This window comes from Lytechinus variegatus, chromosome 1 (genome assembly GCF_018143015.1).
Source record: "Lytechinus variegatus isolate NC3 chromosome 1, Lvar_3.0, whole genome shotgun sequence".
Classification (NCBI taxonomy): Eukaryota; Metazoa; Echinodermata; class Echinoidea; order Temnopleuroida; family Toxopneustidae; genus Lytechinus; species Lytechinus variegatus.
In genome coordinates, this window is record NC_054740.1 from 82,868,398 (window position 1) to 82,880,416 (window position 12,019).

The following is a 12,019-nucleotide window of genomic DNA, read 5'->3' on the forward strand; positions in this document are numbered from 1 at the left end:
AATTTTGGCATGAATCATAGAGTGTAATTAAACATTATGATTCAACCCACACACACACCAAATTATCCATATCCAACTATTACGATAAATTAAAAATTAGCAAGATCGAGGATTGTCATATTGTAAGCATATTGCTTTTAAAAAAATGACTGAAAGCCGAGATTCAAACTTACTATTTAATTTGCATTGATTATACAACAGAATGGTGCGAGCGCGGAGCACGATGCACAAGTTGAAAATTGTTAATATTTTGACATGAAGAGCTGAATCGGGTCATTCTAAAATACGGTCTTATGGTAAGTGTAAAGATTATACGCCAAGCGAGCTGAAATTTGCTGAACATTGGATAAACTGTTCTGTAATATTGCATATTTTCCTAAATAATGATAAGAGCGCATGTAGAACGCAAGCTTATTTTTTTTATATATTCGCGATTGAACTTTTTTGTATAATGATTTCTATTTTTCTGTTTTTCAAATCGTTCCTCTTTCCTTATTTCATTCACATTCTTCTTCTTCTTATATCCTTTCTTATTGATCCTCTCTGTTTCCCTTGCTCTATATAGGCATAGGTAGAAAGCCCAAGAAACTCCAGAATCCTGAGACGTCAAGATGGTATTTTGTACCAAAAAATATGACGTCATGCACCAACCTAAAAATATCAATTCAATCGGATTTTTAAAAAAATGTGGAAAGACACATAGTGTTCGGCGACAGGGCATATAAAGTTAAAGAATAAAATAAAGAAATGCTAGTAAACGCAGAGAGTTGAGTTTTAAAAGTTCCTCGATCTTATATTCAAACCCTATATTTTTATTTCAATAGCATTTTCGTGAAATTCCTTATATAAAATTGCATTATAAAGGGTTATACATGTATAAAGCTATTCCCGGGATGCACGGTTTCAAATCTCCCGAAATTTTCGGAATTTCGGGAGATTTGACCTTTTCCAGGAAGGGTTCTGAATGAAACAAATCAAGGAAATTTCGGGAAATCCGAAGATTACAAGTAAACAATAATTAAACATAGCAACTATCAACATTCATGTTATATTTTTTTAAATTGTTTGCTGAAAATTTTCTGTTCGCGCTAACTGATTTCGTAATTATGTTGATCTTTCAAAAAAGCGCATGAATAAACGGGTTTTAAGTCCTTAATTTTGTTTCGGCTGGCTACATTATTTGTACGATTTTTTTTTAAATATCAAACTAGAAATTCCAGGAAATGTCTATAAATTCGAGAAGTTTGTTTTGGATCTGTGGAAACACCGATGCACATGACCGACTGGTGAACGATGTGCAATCACACCAACGGGTGCAAACTGCGTCTGGATTTATAGGGGTACAATGCTATAATGTACAAACACCTTCATTTCGGAGGGGATTTTTTTAAATATATTTTTGATTGTATGATTATTTTGCTTTAAATTTTAATTGTTTTCCTTTGTCAAAACTGCTAGTTTGGTATCATTACTAAATCGTAATATTCAACTTTTTCTTATTTTATTTCCATATTCATTCTTTCTTTTCTTTTTTTCTTTCCCTCTTCCTTTTTAAGGGGGAACTGCCCCACTTATTTAAATTCAGGAGGGCGTCCCCCCCCCCCCTCGCTTCCATTTATCGATACCTTTCCCATTCCCTTCGTTGGTCTGCAAATCTTATTTCGACGTCAAAGTGTACACTATTATACAACACATGAAAGAGAGAAAATTGGGAGAGATACGTAAAATGAAAGGACAAAAACGATAGTGTGACGTGGTTGAATTCTCTAATTATTCACAAAGTGCAACCCTGGACATGGAGGAATGGGGGGGGGGGTCTGAACATGTCGTGATTTTTGAAATCTTGAAATGAATATCATTACATCATTATGGGATATAAACAGGGGGAAAAGACACACAAGAACATAGCAGACATTTTCGTTTCTAAAATCAAAATGTGCTTTGTTTTTTCTCCTTCAATTTCTTGTCTTGTCCGAGGTTGGAGGTTGGTTGCCAGCGACCCCCTCTCTTCACGCCAGCACATTTACACACTGACGAAGCGGATCGGAGAGATGAAATCGTATATCTCCAGAATGGTCGATGAAAAAATTAAAATTATTGAAAGGGGTAGCGGGAACGGAACGCTACAGATTAAGCCAACCCGCGGCCCCCTGAAAAAAAATGGAGACGAGGGAATTGGAAGGGGCAAGTAGCGTATTTGTTCTAAATAATGATAATGATAGTAATAAAATAATATCAGATTTTATAACACACGTGTCCATCTTGTTAGGTGCTCAAGGTGCCAATGTATCATTTTACTGCTTGATTCGTGTGATCAAAACGAACATACCTATAATCCTTTATTTGAGCCCCTCGCCCGCGCAAACGAAAAACACTCTACGAATTTGCACAACCATGCAATTGAGAGAGAGAGGGGGGGGGGGGGAGGGAGTGGTGTTCATTTTCAAAAGTGATTATTTTATTTTATTTCTTTATTCATTTATAGTTTTGCTTACGAGCTACACTCCATCGTATATGTTCAAAATGTTTGTCGGTATAGCCCTTGATTCTACAAACGTATACTACCGGTACCGACGTCAGACGACCATGAGTCTTGGAAGTGTTCGACACTCTCAGTCATATTTTCTTTCGCCATACCAAGGCCCAAGGGGCATTACCAGCTTTCTCAGTTTTGGCATTATTCATTATTCATTTCATTTATTTATCTGTTATATATTGGAGGGCTTGACGTACTACTAAGGATCGAAGTTCTAATACAGTCTTATCTTACCATATCTCATAAGGTCTAAATATATCACATTTCAGCTCATTTTATTGTATACTTTTTATTTAGAACTGAGAGTTGAATATTCTGGGCAGTTATTGTAGTCATGAACAAGATGCGTATCTATGATTCATGCATGCGAGCGCGAAACACAGAAGTAATTTTTTAACATACTCACCTACAAAAGTATCCATTTTGCAGTGACTCATGAATAAATATGTCATACAAATCTCACCAATCAATAAAATGCGAGCGCGAGTTGTACATTTTAAAAACCTCGGACATAAAAATGTATATTCGAATCACATTTTCAACCAAAAATTGGATGGATATATTATAAGCATAACTTTATGATGCGAGCGTGAAGCGCGAACTGAAATTCTAATTTTCCGCCCAAACTCGGACATTCTAAGCACTTTTTCTGTCATGTACAATAATTTTTTATGAGTATTATTGAGAACTGAACATATTAACCACATTTTTTTGAAGTCATTAATAGGATGAGTAAGCAATCAATCAATGTGAGCGCGAAGCGCGAGCTGATTTCCCCCACCCCCATCTCTCTCTCTCTATATATATGTAACTCGATAATCGATGCGAGCGCAGAGCGCAAGCTGATATTTTTTCCGACATGAAAAGTGGACTTTCTTACATGGCGTATCTAGCAGGGGCGGCAAGGGAGGCACGTGCCCCGGGAGCCACTTTCAGTGGTGCAAAATTGAAAGAGGGATGCTAAGAAAAAAAAAGAAAACAAAAAATGAAGAGAAAAGACAAAGGAATTAAGACGCAGAAAAGGAATACCGCTGACGGTGTGATTAATACCACCGTCCTATGCACCTTTAATGATCTTGCATGTCCTTACCAGAGATGAATATTCGTGACAACTTTTGATTAGTGATCTACTTATATTCTCTCCTTGAATTCTAACAAACACTCCTTATAAAAATAAAATCCTTTTTCAAACGCAAATGTCATAACTTTTAATCTATAGCTACGAGTTTGCATAATTTTTTTTTATACCTTTTCATTAATTCTTGCAAACAGTTCGGAAGTATATTTTTTCTGGTTTGTCAAAAGGGAGATAAAAACTCTCCATTAGTTTTACAAACGATAATTAAAAGGACATTTTTAGGTGAGGATATACATGTTTGTGTAAAACAATAATCAGCTCGCGCTTCGCGCTCACATTAGGGCCTACCCCAATGAGATACGTATCCTTTTCATGAATTCCTACAAAAGTCCTAAAAATTATCGATGTTTTGATTTCCATTCGTTTAGATTTATCAAACTCATTGTTCTGTAACCTCCCACAAAAAGATTCGACGAAACTTTAACGTCTACAAAACTCTGCTGCCCGTCTCCTAACGTACACTGAAACGTATGACTCCATCTCGCCAATCCTTCAGTTCTTACATTGGCTGCCTGTTGATAAACGAATCACCTTCAAAATTCTTTTACTTATACATCATTCAATCTATATTCTCTCTTCCCCATATATCTCCGAAGCTCTATCTCAAAATATTAGCATTCATGTAGCTCTGATCATCATCTGATGCTCTATTGCTCCCAACACCCAGAACAAAACACAAATGGGGGACCATGCATTCTCTGTTATAGGACCAAAGCTATGGAATCAATTGTCAAATTTTCATCAACAGAAACATTCAAGTCCCAGTTGAAAACTAAATTTTGATCTCCCACTAACATTCAGGAGAATTCAAAATCTATACCCTTTCGCTTTATATTGTTGGTGTGTGTTGTGTTTTTTTTTTTTTGAAGCGCCATGAGCACCGATAGGTGGACCTGTGAGCTATATAAGCCACCATTATTATTATTATTATGAATTATTATTATTGTTAGTATTATAATTTATTATTATTATTAAAATTTCCCCTCAATATATTTTTTCAGCTCACCCTCGTGCTTGCATGAGTTGCTTAATTATAGATACGCATCGTGAAAAATGTCCCGATTGTAGGTCTCAATATCAATTTTCGGCTCGCGCTTCGCGCTTGCTTTCATTGTCTGGATATGCATTATGTTAATCATTACAAAAATTGCTTAGAATATTCCTTTATACGATCTTAATAGGCACGTGCTTAGCGCTCGCATACATTGTTTACGCTAGATACGCATCATTTGCATGATTAAAAGAAACGGACTAAACTATTATTTTGTTTTGACTGGTCAACTGCCGAGTATATATATAATAGACCTACAATTTGAAAGAGGTGCGATTTTAGCACTTGCCTGGGCTTCGTTTGTTCTAGATACGTCACTGCTGACATGGGGGATATTCATTGAAACAATGCAAGCGAATAGCGCGAGCTGAAGTTTTCTATATTATGACCCGACAACTAAACATTCTAAGTAGGTTATTCTTTAAATGTAAATATCAAATTCGATGTACCTCAATAAAAAATCATTGCAAGCGCGAAACACAATAAGCTATTTTATCTACACGTATATACGAAGGTTATCATCTCAACAATATATTTTGTGATATAAATACTTGATCACGACTGGACGTTGTACAACAATAAAGAACAAGCTGTCTATATTGCGAACTAAATTTACTGATCTGAAAGGGACTATTTTAAAAGTGCTGCCCAACACGTATATAAGAATTTTGTGAATATATTGAATACTCTAATTGAATGACAATTTTCGCGACTGGGACCTACGGCCGGGCAATTTTAATCACTGTACGTAAAAAATGATGGGCTTAATTTTAAGGGATTTAGACATAAAACCTATACATTCAAAGCATTTTATTAGAACAGCCCTGTGTGCCTACATTACACTGATGGTATTTAGCCTATATACATGGAGTAGAGGAACATTCCTTCGTGACAATCAGTTCTATCATTTTTCCAGTAGGCGTCAGTCCGACAACCTCTTTTCTTTTAATTTTTTCCCCTTTTCCACTTTTCTTCTTTCTCTTCTTCCCCACCCTTTTCCCTTCTATTTTCCCTCTCTTCCCTTATCCCGACAGTCACGCATATTAACCGACGATAAAATATCCAGAGTGGTGGTGGGGGGGGGGGTCTTACCCTGTTAGAGATGGCCTTTCAATATTGACGGAAATACAATTATGCTCATTCACAAGCATTTGTTTTAAAATACACGAATTCAAGTGTACTGTTACTTGATGGCTGTGGTGATGATGGACTAATTATTCCATGGAATCTAAAAATTACAGTGATTGGATCGAGCAGAAACGGGAACTTTCGTGATTGACGGTGTGACTAGATTTGTTTAAAATTCTGACTCAAACTAAGATTTTTACATTGTTTCATTTTTCATTATTTTCCTAAAATGAACATGATATGATGATATATATAAACAATGCCAGATTGAAGGTAAAGGATGCTTCATAATACGCTGAAATAATGAGGGGTTTATAAAAAAATTGTATAAAGAAAATCAATAACCAATTTACAGGTTTTCAGGTATTACGAGCTAGAAAAGAACACAAAAAACTATCTTCACGTAAGGTTCATAGGATTGTGTAACAAAAATCAGATTGCGTCTTTATACTGTAAAGAATTTACGGAAGGAAGAGCGAAGGGAAGCAGAAAAGAATAAAATAGCGGGAAAGAAATGGAAATTGAAAAAGAAATGTGATATGATTTGAAAGGTGTCATGAGCGGATTATATGGCGGAGAAATGTAAAGAATTATTGACCCCAATCATGGATAAAATTAAATACGGCTACCCCTTCCAAAAAACACACTGTCATACATGCAAATCAAATACACAAAACAAACAAACTTATGCATAATAATTTGTAGGTCTTATACAGTCATGATATTCCAGGGTCTCGGGAGTTGAGATGTTTGGGTTTGCAAATTACTACCCTATATCTAACACGTTCCAAAATAGTCTAAAACGGATAGGCCCCGATCGATCGGAGGGGGGGGGGAAGCAACAGGACCGGGAGTTTCTCCCAAGTATCTTACGTGAAGATATGCCGATACCGAAGATTGTTGATGGGAACATAGGCGGCGGAAGCGGGGGGGGGGGGGACGGCCCCCCTAAATTTTTTTGTTGATAATCTTTTTTTTTTTCTTGTCAATTTTTTTTCCTGCGTGATCCCCCCTAAATTCACGTGGACCCCCCTGAAACGTGTGTTGCCCCCCCTAAAATTTAGGTTGATGACCTTTTTTTTTCCTTGTCAAAAATTTTAGGTAAGCAACTCCTAAAATTTAGGTTGATAACCCTTTTTTGTGGGCGCTTGTCAAATTTTTTACCTGTGTCCATGAAAATTCAGGTGGACACCCCCTAAATTTTTTGGCTTCCGCCGCCAATGGATGGGATGATCTTTGTTGGGGGAGCTCGTGGAGAACGTAAACACACAAACACGATGGTGGATGATGAAGTTTCCATGTCAGGGGCACGGGGGGGGGGGGGGGTGGAGGAGGGGAGGTCACTGCCTTTCGGGCTGCCTTTATTCCCAGCTATGTTCCGTGCATGTAAACATGCACATCGACATATCATGACAAGAGTTGCGCTCGGATACATACATGGAGCTATATTCAGTGCATTCGCCTCTTTTATCGTCCATATCAGTTTATCTCGATCGAACCAGTCGACGGACGTTTGCTATATCGTGACCAGGTAAAAGAGAATAATCAAGAACCACAAGGACGTATTGTAGTTTATGCAAAGGTAAAGCAAAGAACAGAAAGGTAATTTTGGGGGGAGGGGCACAATATAGCTTCTGGAAAATCACCGCTCCATCCCTCCATGATCCACATAACCAAAAAAAAAAAAAAAAAAAAAACCCTACTCAACACTGTACGCAGCTCTGGGATTCTTCATGTATTTGTAGACCTGGCCGTTATTTAGCGTTATTTTCTGTTGCCGTTTTATTTGCTACTAATTTATGTCGCCAAAATATAAATTCATCAAAATCCCATGGTCTATCCATAGAGCTATTGGTCTTTCATTCGAGGCATACATGTGGCTTGACCCAGGCTATAGCATATACAAAATGTACAGACCAGAGGCGGAATGGACACTCACGAGTTCGACACCTGACAGTACATTAGATTCCCCCAATGAAATGCAAGCGATACACACACAACTAAACCCTTTCACCATAGAGCTATTACAGACTTCAAGGCACATGCGCTTCACAGAGCGGACACCGAGAGAACACAGACCCCCCCCCCCCAACAAAGCTTCGAACACAACAGATCACGGAGAACTGAATTCCGCCGTGGTAAGCTCCGCCTACTTTCTTACATACATCACAAGGTGGCGCTATATAATATCGATTTAAATTGGACACAGAATCATGAATCAACCGTCGAGAAGTGCATTTTTCTCTTCAAACATTGCCTCAGATTTTCAGTTTTTAAAAACACTTCCCGAATATGTTATGATCCCAAACTTTCACATGGGTATTTTTGAGTTGTTAGTCGAATGTTCATAACATTTTCAAAGAGCAATATGAATTTTTTAAATTGCTCACAAAGTTAAACGATCCCTTTAAAGAAGATAAAAACCTTCAAAGTATTATAATAACTATTAAAAAAGTTAAATAGGTCTTGTCTAGTGTATATCATTATTTCTTTATCCAGAACCATTGGAAGAAATAACTTCTTTGTATTTTTACCTAGAGCTGCTACTGTTGCACAAAGTTGTTATATGGGTTATTATATCCAATGTTGTGTTGTTATTAAAACATAGTATGTTATTGGAGACTAGACATAAACAGCGAAGATCTAATGAAGATCTTGATGTATTAGGTCTTAACAGAATAATCATTTCTTTCTGAATCTTGTACCGTACTTGGTTTTTGGTTCTGATCTTTCTACTATATTGGCCTAGGTGTTGAGTATTAATGGACCATTAAAATGAGATGAAAATTATCAATGTGTCTAATCAATAGACAAGAAACTAAAATTCATAGGCAGACAAACAGGAAAAAAATTTATGTGAGCTTTCAACTCTTAGAATAAGCCGCATACTAGTACATGCAAGCTAAATTCCATGAACACAGATTAATTGAAATCTATCAATTACAAACATGTATTTGAACATATAGTTGTGTATTAATTCTTCATGAAGTGATTATTTTTGTTAAAATAAAGATTGCAAAGGTAAAGACTTCATTATTTCTACTTGCATGGATGGTATGCATACAAGCATATTTCCTTATTTGATTAATTAGCATTTGACTAGCCAAGTGTTTCATTTTCTTACATTACTCATTTTCAATCAAGATGAAGAATTTTTTTTTACCCCTTCTTGATGCAGGGATTCTTTCGAAGGACGATTCAGAAGAAGTTGAGTTATTACTGTAAATGGAATGAAGAATGTATCATAGACAAAACAACCAGAAACCAATGTCAGCAATGTCGTTATAAGAAGTGTCTCACTGTTGGCATGGCACCGGATTGTAAGTTTTCATCACTTTATTTTTGCATTGATTTTTCAACACTTACATTAGGCGGTTTCAAACCGCCTCGATCACAAGAATCCCCGTTAAATTACGAGAACGTTTAAAGGCTAAAAAATACCCGTTAATTATTCCTGCATTCACACCGCCCCGAAACACATCCTTCGGGATAAGTTCCCGAAGTTACGAGCATGCGCAGTATGGTCTGATAAGCAGACAAGGCGCGAGATTCAAAATCACTAGCCCAGCAGCCACCCACGCCGCCGCGCCCAACGACACGCTGGGATAAAAGTTCCCGTAATTTGCTTTCACATCGCCAAAATACCTGCGACCTTGGAAAAATCCCCACGAAAGTTCTCGTAATTTTGCCAAGTACCTGCTATTTAGCGGGTATTTTCTTTCGGGGATATTACGCGTAGTTTGCTTTCACATTACCAAAATACCTGGTATTTTCTGATCGGGGTAAATTTCCCGATCAGAGAATACCTGGAACTGGCGAACTTCGAGGCGGTCTGAAACCACCTATTGAGGTGCTTGCAATTAATCTACCACTTTGGTGGGCTTCAGTTCAACCTAATGCTAATGCTTATCCCCACTTTCCTTAGCCCTGTTTCGTTTTCACACTGCATCTTTTAGTACCACAATTTTGCTGCTAGCACCACAATAAGCCGGCAAACCCTGCTTTTTGTCTCGCCCACCAGAGGCGAAGGCGAGACTTATACCCTTTTCATAAACCTCCTCCAATTAGCCGCCTAAGAGTAATGCGGATAATTCAATAAAAATTGCGTTCATAAACTCCGAAAATAAGCCGCATTATTTTTACGAACGCCCGTCCTGAAAAAGACGGATAATCGCCATGACAACTGGACACGCCCCCTCCGATGCGGTTGTGTTGGAAAAGGGTGACCTTGTGACCGCACCATGGCAATTATCCGCATAATTTGGAAATGCGTTCATAAACTCAAAATCTTGTCCCGATGCTGCTGTTATGCGGATAATAGCAGCATCAGAGTAATGCGGATAACTCTTGTCTTCCTCCAATTTTACGACCAAATTATGCTGCTATTAGCCGCCTAATTCATTTTAATGGGGTTTATGAAAGGGGTATTGGATGGTGGCTGGACTTGGGGGACCTGCATGTTATGCTGCAGTCTGAGGTCACATGGTAAGGTCAAAGGTCATTTTCAGGTCAACGTTAAAGTTTACATGCAAGACTCTCTTATGACACCTAACTCCACAACTGTAAATCGCTTTTCAAACAAATTTGGATGGTAGATGTACTTAGGCGACCTGCATGTCATGCTGCAGTCGCAGTTCACATGGCAAGGTCAAAGGTCATTTTCAGGTCAACATTAAAGTTTACGTGCAAGGCTCTTATGACAAGTATTATTCCATCCCAGTCATTTCACAATGAAGTTTCGATATAATCCTCTTGCGTGCCCTCACAAATCATGATATTTCTGGTTATTTTCATAAGTGGGCGAGACAGAAAATTGCTTTTGCCTTGTTTTCAGGGCCAGATAGTACCATACTATTTACCGTGCTAGCCCACTTTGCTAAAACGTAGTGTGAAAACAAAGTGGGCTAAGCTTATTAACCCCGGGTAATTGGTTGGGCTAAGACTCCCCCTTAGCCCCACCAATTTCCCGGGGTTAAGGAAAAAAAGTACAGTGTGAAAAGCATATTAGATTTTTCTCTATTCTACGTCAACACAGTACAGTGTATAAAATTAATGCAAACCAACTCTCAAGGGCATTTCTGGCTTCGAGAGAAGTCTGAGAGAATTCATACAAAGAATGGATATATGAAGTCTGATTAATATAACTGTTTTTTTTTCATGTCTTAATGCTTTTACGAAATCGGTTTGTTTTCAACTGAAATTTTCCATATGATACTGGTATCATATAGCAATCCATGGCATCTGAATATTTTGTGATCGTACCATTATACTGTACAGTTAATAATATGTTGTATGACATGTGCATCCTAAAGCAGGAAAGGTTTTACTCCTATAGAATTTCATGGACCTCATGAGGTTGAAATGAATTAATTTGATAATTAAGGACATTGATGTGTAATCCCTTTATTCAGTTCTCTTGGCCACAAGGTTTTAAAGGAATTTTCTTGTGGAGTTTCTGTTTTTCATTCATTGGAAAAATATGGAATATTTTTTGTGCATGCTGGCTCAACACTGAGTCTTTGATATTTTACTTGCGTGTCTTGGTTAATAGAGGCTTCTGTTAATTTGAAGGTGAAATGTCTCATCCCCATGTTTATAAGAAATATAATCAGAATTGTTTCCCTCTCAATGTGATTTTATTTTAGTCTGTCCTGTTACCTTGTCATCCTCCCCACAGTGTTTGATTCACCTATTATTCTAACCTTTAGACCAAGCAAAGATCTTTTCTCTGGCTTCAGTGGTCAACATATCAGCCAAATTTATCCTTTTTTAAGGAAGTGTTTCTTTATCTGTCTGGGTGACATAAGGTCTTTTATTTCTATTGAGAGACAATTATAGACCCTTAAGTGAGGTCAAGAAAACAGCAAATAGACCTGACTACAAAGGGAAGGGGGCAAGGAGGGTCGTTTGAGATGTGTTTATGCCCATGTCATGTGGAGAATCGCTTTCAATGATGGGATTATTAGACCAGTTAAATATATTGATTCATGAGGTCACATTACTCAAAGCGCCTGGCATTAGCCTTTGTTGAATTTGTTCAAAGGATGGAAAGTCCTTTCTGTCAGAGGGGACCAGTCTTTTGACAGTTCTCATGTCATGGATCTACAACCGAACTAAAAAATTGGACAATAGAAAAAAAGTTTGGGTTCTGAGGGCAAGATAGCGT

At 37.5% G+C, this 12,019-nt stretch overlaps 1 protein-coding gene across 1 annotated transcript in view; it reads left to right on the forward strand.

Moving 5' to 3' along the window:
- The window catches only part of LOC121425320 (thyroid hormone receptor beta-A-like), a 44,453-nt gene that overhangs the window by 20,864 nt on the left and 11,570 nt on the right, over positions 1-12,019 (forward strand). Inside the window, exon 4 of the mRNA XM_041621353.1 lies at positions 9,032-9,173. Within this exon, the coding sequence (XP_041477287.1) occupies positions 9,032-9,173 (142 nt within the window). The remainder of the gene's footprint in view (positions 1-9,031; positions 9,174-12,019) is intronic.